We start from the raw sequence: 21,161 nt of genomic DNA, 5'->3' as shown, positions 1-21,161 counted from the left end.
ACATGCTTTCTCCTCATGGTGGAGCTTCCCTGCAATATCCCTCCCAGCAGTGGGTGTTATTCCAATTCTCACAGTATGTATGTGTGTATGTACATGTGTATGTACATGCATATATATATAATATGTATGTATGTATGTATGTATGTATACCCTGACTCTATCACCCCCCTATTTGAAGATGCGTAGCATGCTTTATCAGTTCTCTGGAATCATGGTTGGTCACTATGATTAGAAAATTCTCTTTCTCATGTGCAGTGATAGCAACAGCTCCATCCAATTTTGAGAGTCTGCAAAGAGTCCATGGACTTGGTCCAAAGACAGCTGGGAACCCAAGAGGGACATGAGAGTGACAGCTGTGCGAAGGGAAATTCATTCCTTATAACTGGGTGATTCTCTTACCCAGATGACTCTGGAGGAGAGAATTAAGTTGGTGATCTTGCACAGCCCTCTCTCACTTAAATCCAATTCACTGCAAGTTATAACATCACCCAGTGTCACAGTCTTCTTCAGAAACAAAGGACAAACAACAACAACAACAACAACAACATGTCCTGGTTAGCCATGTAATCATGTTTACATATGGATGTTCCTATATACTTTCTTTTTTTTTTTATAAATATAATGGAGTTTTTATTAAAAGGTAAAATAATGGTCATTCCCCTGGGTGAGACAGACAAGGATTCCAGTTTGGTCAGACTGTTCCAGAGCCCTTCCCAGCCCTGGTGTAGGTGCTGCCGCCCTCCTGGGGCCAGTCCGCTGCCTCTGTGGATCCCGCTCCCAGGGCAGGGCCGCTGGTCAGAGCTGCTGTCCCCACGGTGGGTGTGAGTTTCTAGACAGTCCTAAGAAGCTGGGGCAGAGGGCAGGGGAGGGTTCTTCACGTACCAACTCTATTTGTCCTCCCTGGAGGGGACAATTGACTTTGAGAGCCCTAGGCAGGAAGCAGAGGGGGTGCAAGTAGAAGAGGGTGGCAGGAAGGTCTCAGGTCTATGGAATTCTGACAGCAGACAGACACAGTCCGGTTAGGCATTGTAGGACGAGGAGGACACACTGCCACCATGGCCCGTCCAGTTGGTGTGGATGAACTGTCCTGGTTTGGCTAAGAGTTCATAGGTGTGAGCCCCGAAGTAATCCCTTTGGGCCTGGATAAGGTTGGCGGGCAGCATCTCGTGTCTGTACCCATCATAGAAGGAAAGCGCAGTGGTGAAGCAGGGCATGGGGATGCCAGCCTGCACGCCAGTGCTGATTGCCTGCCTCCAAGAGTCCTGGCATTTCTGCACGGCTGTCTTAAAGAAATCATCCAGGAGAAGGTTCTGGAGCTGGGGGTTCCAGTCAAAGGCGTCTTTGATCTTCCCTAGGAAGACGCTGCGGATGATGCAGCCTCCCCTCCACATCAGGGCAATGCCACCGTAATTGAGGGTCCAGCCGAACTCCTTGGCTGCCTGACGCAGAAGCATAAAGCCTTGGGTGTAGGAGATGATCTTGGAGGCATACAGGGCCTTTTGAATGTCCTCCAAGAATGACTTCTTGTCACCCCCAAACTTGGTCTTAGGGGGGCCTGCCAACTTCTTGCTGGCTTGGATCCCTTCGTCCTTCAAAGACGATAGACACCGGGCGAAGACAGCTTCTCCAATGAGGGTCACGGGGACCCCGTACTCCAGCGCCGAGATGGCCGTCCACTTCCCAGTGCCCTTCTGGCCAGCACTATCCCTGATCTTCGGTAGGAGATGCTGGCCATCGGTATCATGGAACTTAAGGATATTGGCTGTGATTTCAATTAGGAAGGAGTCCAGCTCTGTCTTATTCCATTCTTCAAATACCTTGGCCATCTCATCATGCTCCATGCCCAGGACATCTTTCATCAGGTGGTAGGCCTCACAGATCAGCTGCATATCTCCATATTCTATCCCATTGTGCACCATCTTGACAAAGTGCCCAGCACCCTCGTCTCCCACCCAATCACAGCAGGGCTCCCCAGTGCCCACTTTGGCAGCAATGCTTTGGAAGATCGTCTTGATGTGGGGCCAGGCTTCTTTGTTCCCTCCAGGCATGAGAGATGGCCCATAGCGGGCCCCCTCTTCACCACCGCTCACACCACTTCTCACAAACAAGATGCCTTTGGCCTTGAGGTCTTGGCATCGCCTTGTGGTATCTCTATACTCTGAATTCCCCCCATCGATGATGATGTCACCAGCCTCCAATAAAGGCACCACAAAGCCATGGTCATTCATGTTTAAAACCAGGTTCTGGCCCATGACAGCCAATCCAATCAGTGCAATATCAGCTTGGGCCATGGCGGCGGACAGGACGGGCCGGGCTGGGCAGGGCAGGGCAGGGCAGGCGGGGCAAGGCAGGGCAGAAGCAGCAACAGAACGAACTCCCGCTCGAGGTTCAGCCTCGAAATCCCCTATATACTTTCTAAACACATGTTCCAGACGCTTTTACTCATTACAGGATTTGTTATCCCTTTCGTGCTCCTTCAGAAAGATGTGGATTCACCTTCTAGGGGAAGAACCTTATTCCTGGTGCTTAGTTCAAGTGATGACAGGTGTCTTGTCTCTGTCTCTTCTTCCTTTTTGACTCTTTATACTACTTTTAATTATCCACCTGCCTCCCTGGAATCTTTTCTCCCTGACTACCTTTATGGCTTTTTTTTTGCCCTATCCAATTCATGAACTTTTATCCTCTCTAATAAGTTCAATTGAGGAAAAACATTCTTTTAAGTACTTTTACCTTCTCAAACAGGGAAACAAGCAACATGCGTGTTTGGTAATCGGATCGGTTCAGAAGACAAACAAAATGCATACTCCATAGGTCACTAGAATAGTTTCTTTGGTATCCAAACCTATACAGTTTTAAACTGAATTATAGCTTTCTGGATTTCTCTTAGATAGTCCCAGATTTGCACTTTTACTTCATCCTCCAAAGGAAAGCTATTTTCCTTCCCAGCTGTGGGCTCAGAATTGACCTAACACCCCTTCCATCTGTGTTTAAAGGGAAGGTATTTTCCCTGTCTTACTAAAGTGACTAAAGTCTTTTTCTTATGATTCCCAGTGGTGAGGAAGCATTGCTTTCTTGAAAGATGCCAGTCAAATTCAAGGTCTGGCATATCCTAGCCAGACAGAAAGGCTATGCCTTTGGACCCAGCAGTAGACCTGTACAGCTATAATCTGAGGACCACTAGAAGAATTTCTTTTTATTTTTTTTCTTGGTGAGGCACTTGGGGTTAAGTGACTTGCCCAAGGTCACACAGCTAGTAAGTGTCAAGAGTCTGAGGCCAGGGAGCAGCTAGGTGGCACAGTGGATAAAGCACCAGCCCTGGATTCAGGAGGACCTGAGTTCAAATCTGGCCTCAAACACTTGATACTCACTAGCTGTGTGACCCTGGGCAAGTTACTTAACCCTCATTGCCCTGCAAAAAAAAAAAAAAAAAAGAAAAATTAAAAAAAAAAAAAAGAGTCTGAGGCCAGATTTGAACCCAGGTCCTTCTGAATCCAGGGCTGGTGCTCTATTCACTGCACCACCTAGCTGCCCCCACTAGAAGAATTTCACAAAGGTTTGTTGTCAGTGGGTTTAATGTCAGAAGATTTTTTTCTTTCTGTTTTTTTCAACATCAACTCATTAAACTGTCCACTAAGGTGTAAAGGGGATATCATGATACTGTCCTACCCTTTTAGTGTATTCCCGGAGCCTTGCACATGCATGAACCCTAGTGGCTTCTTCATAAATCATTGTTGATTGATCAGATCAGATAAGAGATGTAAAGCACTATACAAACCTTAAAATGCTATATAAACACTAGCTATTACTACTACTTTGAATAATAATTGATTTGGTGCTTACCACATTTGTGGAAGGAATGCCCACAGGAAAGAAATCATGGAAAGAAATCAGAGGCAATCAGACAGTGTCACAGGGCATTTTCCAAGAATCTCACAGTGGGAAAACAGTTCTTCTGGGGCACTGTTGTTTTTGTCTATTGTGTTTGATTCTTTGTGAGCCTGTTTGGAGTTTTTGGGGCAAAGATACTAGAGTGGTTGCCATTTTCTTCTCCAGCTCATTTTATAAATGATGAAACTGAGGCAAATGGGGTTGTGACTTGCCCAAGTTCACACATCTTGTAAGTGTCTGAGACAAGATTTGAACCGGGGAAGATGAGTCTTCCTGACTTGGGACCGAAGTGCTCTATCCAGTGTACCACATAGCTGTCCTTCTGGGAGCTTAGATGAGGTTGGGAAACAGAAAAATGGAGTCAAAGGGGGCAAACTGGCTATAACGGGGGCACAAGGCTCTTCCTCTGCTGGCAAGAAGGGCCCACGGTTGAATCCTGGCAAGGTTTCCTTTTCTTTTCCCTTCCACCTCCCTCTTGAAAATGAGACACTGCACATCGCTCACAAGGGTGATAAAGTGACACTGACTAATTGAATTCTGAACAAGCTGGAGCAATGCAAATATCTGACAAATTGATTTAATTGCATTCACGTACAATAAAGCTGAGATCTAAAAGGTCAGCTGGAAAATGGAAAAGGGCCCCTGGGAGTTCCCTGGGAGAAGCTGGGTTTAATACACATTCATCACATTTTATCATCTAATTAGTTCACACAATGCCAGACTGATAGACAGAGACCTAAACCAGGGTATTGATTGATTATTAGCCTGGTATCTATCATATTACATTAAGGCTGATGCTGTCATGGGCAGGCGAAAGCTATTTAGTGGTTCAGCAGAACAGTGTGTGTGTTTGGAAAAATTGTTTTTCTATAAAGGTTTTAAGACTCTGGAAAACACTTCACCCAGACACGGAATGTTAAGGATGCCTCTGTGGGCTGCCTTTAGATATTTGCCTGCAAAAAGCAGTCCCTTGGAAACCAACACATTCCACTGGCTTCCTCCTCCCTTCTGCAGGATGAATATTTATAAATCGTGTCATACAGCAAATCCTTTCAGGCTGTAAAATATTCAATTCAGGTAATTAACTAGTATCAGCCTTGCATGGAGCTACCTGGGCAGAGAAGCTGCTCTGGAGAAGTTAATACAAAGCCACTTGGACCCTGTAACTTTATTGCCATGGAAACCAGAATACAGATTTCCATCTAACTTTTGACAACTTGTGGGCTTCAGTTAAATGCTGTTGCCTTTTCCTGGCTGCGTCTCCATGGAGGCTGCAATCACAGAATCACAGCATGTCAGAGCTGGAAGGGGTCCTTAGAACACACAAGAAGCTCATAGATTAAGAGCTGAGAGGAACCTCAGAGGTCTCCTCACCCCACCCCCTTATTTGACAGATGAGGGAAATGAGACCTGCGGCATTTCACTGGTTTTGCCCATTGTCACAAGTAAGCAGCAAAGCCAGCATTCCATTCCAGGTCTTTTCTTCCAACTCTAATTCATCATACTGGCTCTCATGGATTTAAGCAAGGACGTAGCTGAGAGAGTATCTAAATCAAGGGGTGTGTGAAATTGTTTTATTTTCATTAAATTTTTCATATTTCAACTGTTTTCCTATGTATTTTATTTTATGCATTTAAAAGATACTTGATGCATTTAAAAAGATTATGAGGGGCAGCTAGGTGGTGCAGTGGATAGAGCACTGGCCCTGGAGTCAGGAGGACTTGAGTTCAAATCCAACCTCAGACACTTAACACTTACTGGCTGTGTGACCCTAGGCAAGTCACTTAACCCCAATTGCCTCACCAAAAAAAAAAAAAAGATTATGAGACAAGCTTTTCTTGGTCCCCCTCATTGTTACACCTTCCCTCTGAGATTATAGTCGGGTCCCCATTAGGGTGAATGATGGATCCTCTGAAGGGCTCTAATGGGTCTGAATTCACACCATTTGAAGCTATAATGATGTAAAATATGGTAATTGGTTCCAGACCAATGGAAATATGTAGTGCAAATTTGAGTAATGCAACCCCTTTGGAAGAATAATTATTTGCACTAATAAGGACCTAGTTGTACCTCCAATTTACCCTGAATATATCTTGTTTGTACAGAGTTGTTTTCATGTTGTCTTCCCCCATTAGACTGTGAACTCCTTGAGAGTGAGGACTGTTTTTACTTTTCTTTGTAGCCTCAGCACACAGTAAGCACTTAAACTCTCATTGACTTGATTTGATTCTGAGAAGGGATCCATAGTCTTCCCCAGACTGCTGAAAGAGTCTCTGACTCAAAAAAGGTTGAGCCTCTAATCTGGATAACACTTCATCTTAAAGAGCTGAAAGAGAACTTCAGAACATGGAATAGGTGGACAGATTTAAGCTGGGATAAACTTCAGAGGTCATCTCGTGCAACCTCCTTATTTGACAGATGAGAAAAAATGAGGCCCATGGCATGCAAAGAATTTGCCCACAGTCATAAAACTAGGAAATGACAAGGCTGTTATTTGAATCTAGGTCCTCTGGCTCCAAGTCTGATGCTTTCTCCACTATACCACATGGCCTTTCAGGGATTTAGGGCTAGAAGTTACTTTAGAAAATACCTAGAGAAGCTCTTTATTTTACAGATAAAGAATTGGAGCCCAGAGAGGCTAAGTGATTTGTCCTGTCACACTCAGAAGTAACCTTAGCATATAGACCATAGAATTTCAGAGATAGAAAGACCCTTGAAATTGGACATGCCATGTTAGAATTGGAAAGAACTTTAGAACAAAGCCCGTTAGAGCTGGAAGAAACTTTGGATGTCAAGAGGGAAAGGTCATCGGGGAAGGCTTTATGGAAGAGGTGGTACTTGAATTAAGCAGTGAAAGATGAATAAAATTGAAAAGATTAGGGAGGGAGAGAGCTTTCTGAGCATAGGGAATATGTGAACAAGAAACTATTGATCAAAGATAGTACAGAATTTTTATGGGGGTAGAAAATAGTGACATTTTCCTAGAATACAAAGTACAAGAAGGGGAGTGGTATGACACAAAGCTAGAAAAGTTGGACAGCCTCAAATTATGGAAAACTTTGAATGTCAGACTAAGAATCTAGACCTTTATCTCAGAGGTAAAACTCACTGAGAGGAGATAAATAACACATGTATGCATATTAGGTTAGATAACACCAAGGTGGGGAAAATAGGAGATCCAATGAATGACAGAGTGAGGTTGGCAGTCATTGAGAAATAGTTTAGAGAGAGAAAGGTCTAGACATGAAGACCACTAGGAAGCTATTCATAGACCAAGAAAGTGGTAATGAGAGCCTGAACTAGGTTGATAACAGTGAAGACTCAGAGAAGGGGTTAAATGGGAGAGAGATTTCAGAACTAGAATTGGTAGTATCTGGTTAGTAATTGGTTGTAGGGGGAGGGGAAGGAAAGAGTGAATAATAAGACCAAAGTGTGGAAAATAGGAGACCCAATGAATGGCAGAGTCATAGACAGAAATATGAAGTCAAAAGGAGGAGCAGGATTTGTAATTGTAGGGGGGTATTAGAACATTGAATGTGAAATGTTGGAACTAGAAAGAAACTGAAAACATAGAATGGAGCAGGTCAAGAGCTTGTTCTTCTAGTCTAATATCCTTATTTTAAAGAGGAAACAACTGAGGCCAAGAATCCCCTTCAGTATGAAAAAGAGTCCTGATATACTGTTAGTAGAGAGGAAAAGATATTATGAAGGATCACATCTTGAGGACTTATTTGGGAAGTGATGGGTTGATTTTCAATTGATTCCAAGTGGAAAATTCCTTTTTGGGAGCTCCACATATTTTGTGGGCTCATCTAAAGTTGGATGATTTTTTGAGCTAGTTTACTTGACCTAGAATGAGATGAATTAAAATAACTTCTGGGGATCTCCATTTGCATGGTCCTAAATATTTTTTTTGTCTAGAGCTCCATTGTGGGTTGCCCTCTGTGCTACAAAGACCCATTGGAGAATTTTTTACCCACCACAGAAAACTCTTAAGATACCAAGGATTCACAGGAATCCAGAAACAAATAGAGAAACTTAAAAAAAATCTAAATATGTGATTTTATTTTGTGGGAAACTTCTAGTAAGAAGATCCTAGCTAAGAATGCAGATCAATATCTATGCTGCAGAATATAATATTTGAGAGTGTCTGGGCCATTAATAGGTTAAATGTCTCACCCAGATGGCAGACTTTATGACTTTGAGGCCAACTCTCTATCCATTATATCATCATACCTCCCATCATACCTCCCATAGAAATATTAGGTCCCCCTTATCCTTCCCCCATCCCCCAAACAAACATTTCCCATGCCTTGGATTTGCATTGTCCAAATAATTCATGGTGATAGCAGAGTTGGCAAAGTCCAAATCTCTTTTCCTTCCATGACTTGGCTTTAGTTCATTAACTACAAGGGAAATCCTCTATTGAGGATCTTCTTCCTTCTTCAAGAAGCATGATGTTGAGGAATTAATTTTTTCCTTGAAGAAGATTGTGCCCAAGTAGTCATATTAAGGAACTCTCATTTTTCTGGGAACCTTTAAATTTGCATGAGATGCCCATTCTCAGGAACTATAGTTTCTGTACTGTGCTCATAAAATGGAAACAAAAAGGCAGAAGGCAGCAGCCAGGAGCTATGGGTCCCGCTTCTATCGTCTTGGGACCACATGGGGAAGCACAGACTACTCGCTACATGCTTCTCTGACAAGTTGCCATTTTCTTCTCCTCAGAAATCTCCTTCTCCACCCTGCTCTGGCTTTGCTGTTTTGAAAGTCCAAGGGAGAGAAAACATGTCAAAAGAAAAAGACTTAGCTGTTCCAAAGCTTGATTTCATATAGAATGGGAAAAGTGTGGCTTTGCTGAGGAGTTTATTCCTCCTTGAATGACACATTTGTTTGTTTTATCCCATTCGATTTTGAGCTCCCTGGGGGCTCTCTTTTTGCCTCTTTGTATCCCCAACTCTTAGCACAGTACCTGGCACAGAGTAGGTGATTAATAAATGTTGATTGACAATCAGAGAAATCCCACATGTTCTCTCAGAAAGGAGGCTCTGGCTCATATTCATTCCATGGGAAGTACAATTCAGATGTTTCTAGACAAGGTTTGTGCTCTATGTTCCTCTCAGGTTGATTAGGGAAATGAGAATTGATCTGGGACTCCCTTGAGTACTCTTTTTACATGTAAAATGTTTGCAGGAGGGAAGTGGAGACATTATTATTTCCATTTTATGGATAAAGAAACTGAGTCTCAGAGAGGTGTGATGGCTTCAGCAAAGTCATAGTTAATGTTTCAGAGTTGGCATTAGAAGCCGTATCTTTAGTCTTTGTCCAGTGCTCTTTCTACTTCACTTTCATGGAGTCCCCCAAACTAGAGGTTAGCTTTGAACAGTTCCCTTTTTCACAGCCGTCTCTTTCCACCATTTTAATTCATCCTTGACCCCAAGCATCTTGTGTCTAAATACTTCCCACTAGCTGACTAGCATCCTCCATTGTGGTTCCTACTTGTGTCTAGATGACCTCTAGGCTCTGGACATTTCTTTTGCTCCCCCCACCCCAACCCAAATGAATTCCTCCTGCATTTCATCATTCCTAAGTAAACTGGCTGTCAGGCTGAAAAGCAGTTCTTCCTGAGATTTCAGTATTTGCTGATGGCTCACATAACTGGCCTATCTCAGGGGTATTTGTCTTTGACCAGAGGGATCCCTCTGATTCTGCCAGAGGGCAGAATCATAAACCAAAAGAATGACTCTCTAACGGTCAAATTTCAGTTACAATAGCAGGTAGATCAATAACTATATTGAGCCAGAGGACTATTCTAATCATCTATGCCACATCTACCCATGGATCAGAACTGCCCAGTATGAAGGTGCCTTCTGATCACAACTTCCCATTCACTTTTTCTCAGGAGTGGGGAGGGCTCTGGTGGGAGGCTAGAGTTCAGAGAAATATAGCACTCCACTACTTCAAATATCTGTAATTTCAGAGGTGTGGGTTGTCCTTCTACTGACACTTATCACCACTGTTCTATGCCATAGGTGGTCTTTGTGAATTCGTATCTCTGGACAATTCATTACCCTGTGGCCAATTTAGTAATGAGTACCCCTGAATTTAGCTAGGCCTGGCCCTTGTATGACAAACATTCAGCCCATTCTTATGCTCATACTCAAAGCCTTTTTAGCTTGGCAAAACCAACCAAAGCATGTGGTATGTTGATTTAGCTTTAATATCCTAGGGTAATCTAATGCTCTGAGGAGGGAACAGAGTAGGACTTCAGTGGAAGAATCATCTTCATCCTCAGAAATCATCATCTTCAAGAGCAGCTAGGTGGTGCAGTGGATAAAGCACTGTCCGTGGATTCAGGAGGACCTGAGTTCAAATTCGTCCTCAGACACTTGACACTTACTAGCTGTGTGACCCTAGGCAAGTCACTTAACCCTCATTGCCCTGCAAAAGAAAAAGAAACAAATCATCATCTTTAATAGTCATCCTCATCTTCAATCATATCACCATAATGTTCCTACTGTCTATGGCAAAGGGAGAGAATTAGTTAGATTTCACCAGCTTTTAAAAAAATTAAACAAAGGTGAGAACTCTCTCTTCTTTGTTCAATATTTAATGGATTGAGAGAAACTGGTAAGGTATAGTGCCTTAGAACACTGGACATAGAGTTAGGAATATCTGCATATGAACTACCTGTTTTATAACAGTCCTTTGGTATAAAGGAGTCCCTCCTGGGAAGACACAGTGTTTCCTTATTGATCCTTGCTTTCTATAACTGGGTTCACAGTGCCATACTTCCCCAGTAGAAGTGCTGTCAACAGGTTAGGTCTAGTTGACCCATAGAGACATAGGGGAAAAGAACTCCCTTATGAGTTCAGATGCTAAGAATAACATGGAAAACAATGAGAATCAGTTTACTGTTAAGTTTTACGGTGTTAAAAATTAAAGACAGTTTTTATTTGCCTGTCTCCTACAAAAAAATAAACAGATCAGAGAAATCAATTTTATAATATCTCGTACAACTGGTTTCCATACCTGTCCTCTTATGAACAAAACAGATCAGAGAACATAATGTCTCCTACAGAAAAAACCAGATCAGATACAGACAGGAAAAACAATGCCAATTTATTTTGTCCCAAGAAGAAATAAGCATGAATCATGTGGAGACCCCTTCCAAAGGGGCTCAAAGACTCCATCTTTGTATATAAGGGTATATAAGGTTTCTTTGCTCATTGGTTACAGGATAATGTCGGTTTTATTAGCATGATGCAAATTAACCTAAAGCAAATACTATAATAGGCCACTTAAAGACACAGGAAGGCTTTACCAAGGACAAATGCCTAGACATTTGCTAAGGAGAACAATAAGATCTATTTACTCTCTTGGGGAAAGAAGATAGTGAATGGGGACTTTTAAGTTAAAGTTGTCAAAAGGGGCATTTTGATTTGTTTACTCACTTGGGGAAAGAAGTTAGTAAACAAGGACTTATCTGTTGAAGTTTAGTGAAAAGGGGTATTTTGCTCCTATTAATCCAGGGTCTCATAAAATCCATTTGGATAATAGGGCAGTGCCATCAAATCCAGGTGATTTAAATACTCATTAACCATCTCACTTGTATCTAGATTATTAAATTTGACATAACAACTGGCAAATGGAGAAGAGGAAGAGTAGAGATGGAAGGGAACCTGATTTATAACTCAGACACATACTAACAGAGTATAACTCACTTAAGAGTGGCTCTGCATTGGGGAGCATGAAGACATGGAGAGCATTCAGCAGGAAAGAATGCTCCAGTGGGAAGGTATGTTTCCACTGGAGGAAGGGCTGTATTCCAAAGTGCCCTTCTGAGAGTAGGGTTCTTTATACTCAGATTTCAGGTGGCACCCATGGAGCTGACCAATTTATATTGTTCAGGGTCAGAACAATATATTATTTTGGGGGTTTGTTATTGGAGAGAGAAATAATCTGGTGGTACAAAAAATATTATTTGAGGCACATAGCTGTACAAACCTTTAAAAAATATTGTCTATGTTGTTTCCTGAGTATGTTTTATAAACTTACAGCCTCCCTTAAGGGGAGACCATCACAATGTCCTCAAGATCATTGGGCCTAATTTTATAACAATGTTTTCCATGCATAAATTCTATAAGCTACACCCTCCCATAAGGGGAAACTGTCATGGGGATCTCAAGACCACCAGCCCTAATCTTGTAACACTACTTCAGATATTTATTAGCTGTGTAATCCAGGGAAGGTCATCTGATCCCTCTTGGCCTCAGTTTCCTTATTTATAAAAATGGGGGTTAGACTTGATGACAGCTAAGGTCCCTATCAGCTTAAACTCTATTATCTTTTTTCTTTCTTTTAAAAGAGCCAGGCTAATGTAAGTTAATAGAGATGCCATGAACTTGCTACATCACTGAAAAAAGTCATTTCTTGGCTTGAAAATGGCAATTCTCATTCCTATAAATTCACACATGAATCACAAATGCATCCAGACAGGAGCCCCTGGCTTTGTGTGATGCTTAATAAAAAATTCCAAACATCTCAAAAATAACTTTCAAACTCCACCATTTTGACAAATGCTCCTTGCTTTGTGCCCTTGGGACACTCCTTGATCACAGCTACCTCTCTTCAATAAAAACATCAACAAGATCTTGATGTGAAAACTCTCAGAGGCTTGCCCCTCAAGTCTGTCACAAGCTTCTGACCTAGTGAAATCCCATCTCCATCAGAAAGAGAGAGTAAAAAAAACAGTTCTTGGATAATACCAGATTGGCCAAAAGCTCATTTCAACACACTTTCTTTTTATCTCCAGAGCTCTGTCAGTGAATAATAACAGTATTCATAAAGCCTTTTAAGATTTGTAAAGCTCTTCATTTATGTGACTTTATTTCATCCTTACAATGCCCCTGTATAGTAAGAGCTATTCTTAGTTCCATTTTACAGATGAGGAAACTGAGTCTGAGAAAGTTTGTGACTTACCCAGGGTCATACAGCTGCTACGAATCTGAACAGGATTTGAACTCAGGTCTTCCAGTTTCCAAGGGCAGTACTCTATCCATCATACCATCTGGTTGTCTTGGTTAACAAATAGCTCAGTGGAAAAAACACTGATGTGGCTTGCCTTGGCCCTACCTTGCTTCGTGACTGGAGGCAAGTCAGGACCTCTTTAGATCTTTTTCCTCGTTTTGCTAAATGAGGGGGTTAGATTAGATGATAAAGGCAGCTAGACATCATAGAATAGAGTGCTGGGCTTGGAGGCAGGAAGACTCCTCTTTGTGAATTCAAATCTGACCTCAGGCATTTACTAACCGTGCAACCCAGAGCAAATCACTTAACCGGGTTTGTCTCTATTTCCTTATCTGTAAAATAATCCAGAGAAGGAAATGGCAAACCACTCTAGTATCTCTGTCAAGAAAACCCCAAATTGAGTCATGAAGAGTTGGACAAAAGGACTAGATAATCACCTAGGTATCTTCCAGCTCTAACATTCTGTGGTTCTAAAAGCAAATCTAGTAGTTCAGGAATGAGAATTCCATACACTATGAGGCATATTCAATTCTGTGAGTATTTTATTATGCATCTACTACACCAGACCCTGTGCTAGGTGCTCGATATACAAAGACAAAAATTAAAACAGCTCTTGCCCTTACTGGATGGCTTATTGTTCAGTTGTCCAATTCTTCATGATCCTGTGGATTATAGCCCTCAGATATTGTCCATGGAGTTTTTCTTGGCAAACATACTGGAGGGTCTGTCATTTTCTTCTCCGATGAATTTAGGCAAACAGAGGTTAGGTGACTTGCCTGGGGTCACACACCTAGTATGTGTCCCAGGCAGGATTTGAATTTAGTTCTTTCTGACTCCAGGCTCAGTGCTTCATCCACTTGGCCATCTTGATACTACTGTATGGGTATGCCTCAGTTTTTCTGGTGAAAAAAAGAAGAGAGAGAGAGAAAGAGAGAGAGAGAGAGAGAGAGAGAGAGAGAGAGAGAGAGAGAGAGAGAGAGAGAGAGAGAGAGAGAGAGAGAGAGAGAGAGAGAGAGAGAGAGAGAGAGAGAGAGAGGAGGAGGAGAGATAACTGGTATAGCACCATTAAAAAAAGAACATTCTTGGGCAGCTAGGTGGCATAGTGGATAAAGCACTGGCCTTGGATTCAGGAGGACCTGAGTTCAAATCCAGTTTCAGACATTTGACACTTAACTAGCTGTGTGACCCTGGGCAAGTCACTTAAGTCTCATTGCCCTGCAAAAACAAAAACAAACAAAAAAGAACATTCTTTTATGCTGCATGAAACCAACCAATTTCACTGATGCCCAGTAATAACTTGGAACAAATTTACCCCACTTGTTCCACGTTGGCTTCCTCACTTTGGACTCTGTTGCACTGAACTTTTCCTCATTCTGACCTCACCCTTGAATTTGGTTAACCTGTAAACTTTGGTTTGATGTCACAGTTTTGTGATGACGAACCATACTTTCCTTGCCCAGGATTTTTGATCTCCCATGAACTCTGTTAATTGCTTCCAGTGACCAGCACATATGGGTCCCATTCCTCTCCCCCACCCCCCAACTTAGAGGGCAGGGATCTAACATTTTTGTATTATTCTCTAAACCAAGACAAATCCTTCATTCTACCCAATAGGGCTTCAGGAAACAGTGGCACTGCTTGCCCTTCTGTAAAGCACTTAATTTGGAGACTCTTTAACTGTGGGTTCAGATCATAGCCAACACTACTGCTGATCTAATCCTTTACAGAACTTGCTATGATCCTGGAAACATGAAATTCTATACAAAGCAAAGCATAGGCTCTAAGAGCAGGTGTAAGGTGTCCTGCCTCCTCCCAGCTTCTTTCCCTGAACAGAAAAAGAACCTACAATTCTCACTCAGTGAAAATTGATGATGGACCTCCACTTTGATAGGCAAGTGCCAAGGTAGTTTTTGTCATATCCCATCTTGAAGGGCAAGGTAGGTAATCCTCTACCTCTTAGAAAACTCCTTTCTTGCTGTACAGGGACTTAAGGAAACTTTTGACGTAACCTTCAGTCCAAAATCATCAATGATTAGTTCCACTATTTCAAAAAGGAGCAAGAGACAAGGGTAATCTATGCCATCTCTTTCTGGATTGAAATTGTCTGCTTTGTCTTTTATGGATCATTCTATGACATGTGTGGTTATGAATTCTTCTCCTATCCACAGTGGTGGAAGATATAGCCTATTCTTTATCTTTATATATCTTTGTAACCTATGACCCAGAAATGTAGCTCAAGGTTTACATGGACTATTTTCATTCTTGGGAGGCTTCTCATAAACTGCTCTCAGGGTTTTCCCTGAGAACATAATCATTTGTTTTGTCCTCACCTCACTTCTCTCTAGGAACATCAGAGCATGTTTTGGGTCTCTCTAGGTCTCTGCTCTCAAGAACTCATTGAGATCAATATGATATTATTTTGAATAATGCAGATTGAAGTCCATCTGTGCCTACTCAAGCTGAGCTACCTTTTTCTATGCATTCATATAATTTCATTATGGGAGTCCACTCAACATATTGTGAATCTTCTTTGCTTTATCTTAATATCATGGTTCTACATCACATGATCTGACCATCAGTTTTTCCTCTTACCATATGACCAGCTTATTTATTTATTTTTTACTTACACATTTCTTTAATGCCATTTTATTTACTAATACTTTAGTCTCCTATGTAGTGTGATAGAGTACTGGCCTTGGAGTTAGGAAGACCTATTTTCAAATATGACCTCAGATACTAGCTGTATGACCCATAGCAAGTCACTTAATCTCTGTCTGCCTCAGTGTCCTTAGTTATAAAATTGGGATAATAAAAGCACTGACTCTCAGAATTGCTATGACAATCAAATGAAAGAATACTTATTGTATGGTCCTTAGGACAGTGCCTGGCATGTAGCAGGCTCCAGCAGGCTCCATTCCTTTCTCCTTCCTCCTCCTTGTTTAAAATATGATATAGCAGGCTCCAGCTTACCATGTGCCTCTTTATGGTCATTTGAATAATCTTTAATTTCAATTCTCCAGAGGCTGTTGTGATTCACAATTGCACAATACCAGAAAGGTATGGGTATTAAAAAGATAGGTTTCTGTTTCAGGAAGAAACTTGGGATCAAGAAAATAAGTTGACAATTTCCCAAAGGCCACTTATGTTATTCTCCTCCCCTTGCTCAATTCTGGGCCCAGTGTCCTATTCATTTGTAGTTTGTCCAAGATACATATAGTGATGGACCAAGCTCAGTAGGTTGTCCATCCAACTACACACACACACACACACACACACACACACACACAGAGAGTCTAAACATTAAACATTCTTCATCTACTTGGATGTGAATAGTAAGGTTAACTCTTTTGAGTGGATCACATACAGGACACATTTCCAATGTGTTCTGGGGCTTTATGCAATTGGCACAATGTCACCCTTGACAGGAGCATCCAGAGGACCACACCATAACATGGGAATCCCTCTTTAATGGGGACTTAATGCTGTGCTGGATCTCTTCCACACCAGCGGCATGTTCTGGTGATTATATTAACCCTATTTTATTCCTTCTTGGTATTAATGATCAGAGGGTTGTCATACAAGGTTATCTCTGTTAAATCTTTCAAGGATTTATGTGTTATTTTGCAATATGCAAATGCAAAGAAGACACTTTGTTTAAGGAAAACTTGTAAGGTACAATTGGCCCTGCCAGGCAAATGCTTTTGTATAGTTAGTAAGCAATAAGCTGAGTGGGATCTTTATTCCTCTCCCAGTTGTGTTTCTCACTTTCCAGATTTCAACACCATTCCTTAGCTGCAGTCTCATCCTGAGACCTGTTTCAATGCCTGGGGCCTCCTTACCCTGGAATATCCATCTGTCATGCTAGCTCCCCTTTTCCATTCGTGAATTCCTCTCAGGCCTTCCATTTTGGAGAGGGGCTCAGGGCCAGCAACCTTCATTCTCCTCCCTGCATCTGCTTCCAATTTCCTAGACTTTAATACTATGTACTTTGATCCATGTCACCTACCCATTCCAACCCTGTTATTCAGCTCCCTTTTGTGTATTTTCTTTCCCTACTAGAATATAATAATAATGGTCATAGCTAGTTTTTATATTGTTTAAAAGTTTATTGTTTTATATAGGTTAAAAGTTTGGTGGTGCAGTGGATAGAGCACCGGCCCTGGATTCAGGAGGACCTGAGTTCAAATCCGGCCTCAGACACTTAACAATAGCTATGTGACCCTGGGCAAGTCACTTAACCCCAATTGCCTCACCAAAAAACAAAAACCAAAAAAAAAAGTTTGCAAAGCCTTTTATAAATATTATATTATTTTATCCTCATATAACCCTGGAAAGGAGTTCTTATCACTGCTTTATAGATGAGGAAACTGAGATAGAGATTGTGACTTACCCAGCTAGTAAGTATCTGAGGTGGATTTGAACTATACCCTGTATACATATGACACTTAGCTGCCACATAAGCTTTTTGAAGGCAAATACTATCTTTTGGTCTGTATTTGTATCCAGATGCTTAGCACAGTTCTTATTATGTAGTTAGTAAGTGCTTGTTGACCTGTCTTTACATCTTGTGTGAGGGGAAAGGTATGAAGTACTACAGAATATCACATGTGAAATCCTGACTGTTCCCTTCTAATAACCTTATCAAAGATAGCTTTGATGAGTACGTAGATTATTCTCATAAAATTTTGTATTAAGTAAGCAAATTCAGAATACAAGTTAGCAATTTTTAGTACTTGCTTTGTTACTTTATTTTTCTTGGTAGTAATAAGGTCTGATGTTCCTCCCACCCCATAGCTATTGATATCTTTCTCTCCTTTGGATACTTTGAGAATAAATCTCTCAATTCTCTTTTTACAAAAGAATATAAGGTCCCTTAACTCCTGAGTACTTGCACATAAACTGGGATAATAATAGCACCTACTTTATGGGTGAGGTAATGAGACTGAGTGAGGTTGAATGGTTTTCTCAGGGTTACACAGCTAGTGAGAGTCAGCAGCTTGGTATGAACTCATATCTCCCTGATTTCAAGTCTTTTGCTCTATCCACTATACAGGTGAGGTAATTTGTATTCTTTGGTGACCTCCACTTCTTCTAGGGATCCATATAGTCCTCCAGACTCATGGTATTTCTATCTGGTGCTTGAGGTATTCTTGAAATGGAATAGCAATTATTGTTTTTAGAAAGTCATCTTCTTTCCCCTAGCTCTGCACAGTTTAAATACCTCACAGTGGTAATGGATTGCAAAGTGTGGGTTTTGTCTTTCTCATCAAGGCTCTATTATTTATTGCTCCTTGATTCCATCCTGTGCTTGGTCCAAGGACTCATTTTTTTCTTATTCCAGAAATTTGTTATTATTCAAGAGCTCCTCTCCTTCAGTCCAGGACACAAGATCCAGCAACACCTTGCTGTCTAGAATGCTTTCTCTTCTTTCTAAGATACTTGGTCCAGGAATTCTTACCACTCCACTGATGGCTATAGGACCACATGGTTCCTTCCTCTTCTGAGTCCCTATGTTTCCCTAGGAGGATATCTGTGGCAATAAAATCTTTTCTCCAGAGGACTGAAGTTTCTGTGAATCAGACCATTTGCACTGTCCATTTCAGCTCTTGTTTTCTTTTCTTTTCTTTTTTTTCCTGCGGGGCAATGAGAGTTAAGTGACTTGCCCAGGGTCACACAGCTAGTAAGTGTCAAGTGTCTGAGGCTGGATTTTAAACTCAGGTCCTCCTGAATCCAGGGTGGGTGCTTTATCCACTGTGCCATCTAGCTGCCCCTTGTTTTCTTCTTTTTAAATGTCTCCTCTCCTTTTATTGCTTTTTTTTCTTCTTTAATTTATTTTTGTTTTTACATCTTATTTGTTTCTAAATATATCCTTCCTCCTATCCTCCCTAACCAATTAACAAAGATTAAAAGAGAAGGAGAAAAAACCCAGGTTATTCAAACCAAACATAACTCCCTCTGACAATATATGAAGTAGTCCACATCTATAGTTCCCCATCTCTTTGACCAAGGGAGGAAAGTATATTTTCTTCTGCTATTTTACCTGCATCCCACAAATTTTAAAATTTTATTTCACTGATGTTATTCTCTTTCACATAATTATTAGTTGTTCCTATGATTCATCCTTTCATTTACTCATTATTCAAATTATAATTATTAAATTTTTATATATAGCTGTATCTTTTTATTGTGTTCCTTGTATTATTATTTTAATTTAATTGTGCTGTGGTCTATAAAGGAAATACTTAGTATTTTAACTTTTTATATTTATTTGTAATTTACTTGTCTATTTTTGTAATGCTATCATGGGGTGTAGATATATGCATATATACACATATGTACATATTATACATATGTTGATATGTATATCTATGTATGATCTCTGATTTTCCCATTCAGAGAATATCATAAATCTTTCAAGTCTACCTTCTCCAACAATTTAATATATTCCTTTTTCTTTACCTTTATCTATATTTATCTAGCTCTGAGAAGAACATTAAAATCTCCTACAATTATTGTTATTGATATCTTTTTGTTACAACTTAATTAACTTTGCTTTTATGAATTGAGTTGCTATGCTATTTGGTACATATACATTTTATATTGATATTATTTCATTCAGTGATACCCTTAAGTATAACACAGTTTACCTGTTTCTCTTTCTTGACATGGATTTTTCATGTTTGTTTTGTCTGATAATATATTTGTGACTCTTGCATTTTTGGGATCTCCTAATGTACAATAATTTTGTTCCAATCTCATATTTGTATCTTTTTTTGTTTAATTGCATTTTTAATCCATCCACATTCAATTCTATGATAGGCTTGTGTTTTCTTCCATTTTATTTTTTTTTGTATTTCTTTTATCGCCTTTTGTTTTGGTCTGTCCTGTGATTAATTTTGTCTATTTTATATTATTGCTAGTCCATTCCCACAGGCTCTCTCCATTTTTCTACTCTTCCTTATTTTCATTTACTTGCCCTAAGTCCCTTGATTTTACTTAAATTACCAATTTCTCTTTCCATCCCTTTGTTGATATGCTCTCCTCCCTCTCTTGACTCTTCTTTTTTCCTATTGACCTCTAAGCATGTGGTTCAAAATATTCTCTCTCTGCCCACAACCTTTTAATTAATCATTCAATCAGCAAGGATTATATAAGCACTTTACACATGTCACATGTTGAGGATATAAATAAAATGAATGAAACAATCTCTCCTCACAAGGAGCTTACCTTCTAACAGGGAAACAACAAAGATGACATGTGGAAAATGAATGCAAATAAAACCAAAGTATTCAAATACAAGGTAGATTGAGAAACAGGGCATTTGAGGCCTGGGGAAACAGAGTTTCATGTAGAATGTGGCACTTGAGCTATGTCTTGAAGGAAGAGAGGGGTTCTAGGTAGGGAAGTGAGGTCCATGGGGGACTGCCACTATAAAAGTGTAGGGATGGGAGATGGAATGTCATGTGAGCAGAACAAAGAACTGAATCATAATGTGTAGGAGAAGAAATTCTGGAAATGTAGTTTGGGACAAGGTTGTAGTTGGGACAAGGAAGGGCTTTCAAAGCTAAATATAGGAAATTACAATTCATTCTAGAGGTGAAAGGAAACCACTAGAGTTCAGTGAGTAGGGGAGTGAGAAGTTCATATCTAAACTTAAGGAAAACTACTTTGTCAGCAGTATGTAGTATGGACTGGAATTAGGAGAGAATTGAAGTTTGGAGACCACATAGGAGACTGTTGCAATAATCTTGGCAAGAAGAGTTAAGGGCTTGAAGTAAGGTGGCACTCGTATGAGTACAGAGAAGGGTTTGGTTGTAAGAGATGTTTTGGAAATAGAAATATCAAGATCTGATTGGATATGTGGGGTGAGGGAGAGTGAGCAGTTGAGGATAATGCCAAACTAACAAATGTAGGAGACTGGAAGAATGGTGATTTTTTCAATTGAAATAAGGAAGTTTAAAAGAGGGATGTGGGAGGAAAAAAATCTAATGAATTCTGTTTTGGACAAGTTGAGTTTGAGATGCTTCTGAGACATCCAGTTCAAAAAGTCCAATGATATTTTTTTAATGATAAGGCTCAACTTTGCAAGATTGTTTATTTTGGTTTGAAGCTGGAATTCTTTCCTTTTTAGAATACGCAATTCCATTCTCTCCCCTGATTTCTTGTAGCTCAGTAGTTACCCTGGGGTATTAGAAATCATGTTCCTTTAAAATTGAAGGTATTACTTCTAGTTGCTTGCAAAG

At 40.5% G+C, this 21,161-nt stretch overlaps 1 protein-coding gene across 1 annotated transcript; it reads right to left on the bottom strand.

Moving 5' to 3' along the window:
* Window positions 1-597: 597 nt before the first annotated feature.
* Window positions 598-2,381, bottom strand: LOC122737130 (6-phosphogluconate dehydrogenase, decarboxylating-like). Its single transcript, XM_043979592.1, has one exon. It carries the CDS (start codon window positions 2,289-2,291, stop codon window positions 1,020-1,022), a length of 1,272 nt encoding a protein of 423 aa, XP_043835527.1. The 5' UTR covers window positions 2,292-2,381; the 3' UTR covers window positions 598-1,019.
* Window positions 2,382-21,161: the final 18,780 nt, after the last annotated feature.

This window comes from Dromiciops gliroides, chromosome 1 (assembly GCF_019393635.1).
Source record: "Dromiciops gliroides isolate mDroGli1 chromosome 1, mDroGli1.pri, whole genome shotgun sequence".
Lineage (NCBI taxonomy): Eukaryota > Metazoa > Chordata > Mammalia > Microbiotheria > Microbiotheriidae > Dromiciops > Dromiciops gliroides.
Note: the sequence above shows the minus strand (reverse complement) of the source record. Positions and strands in the feature narration are given on the sequence as shown.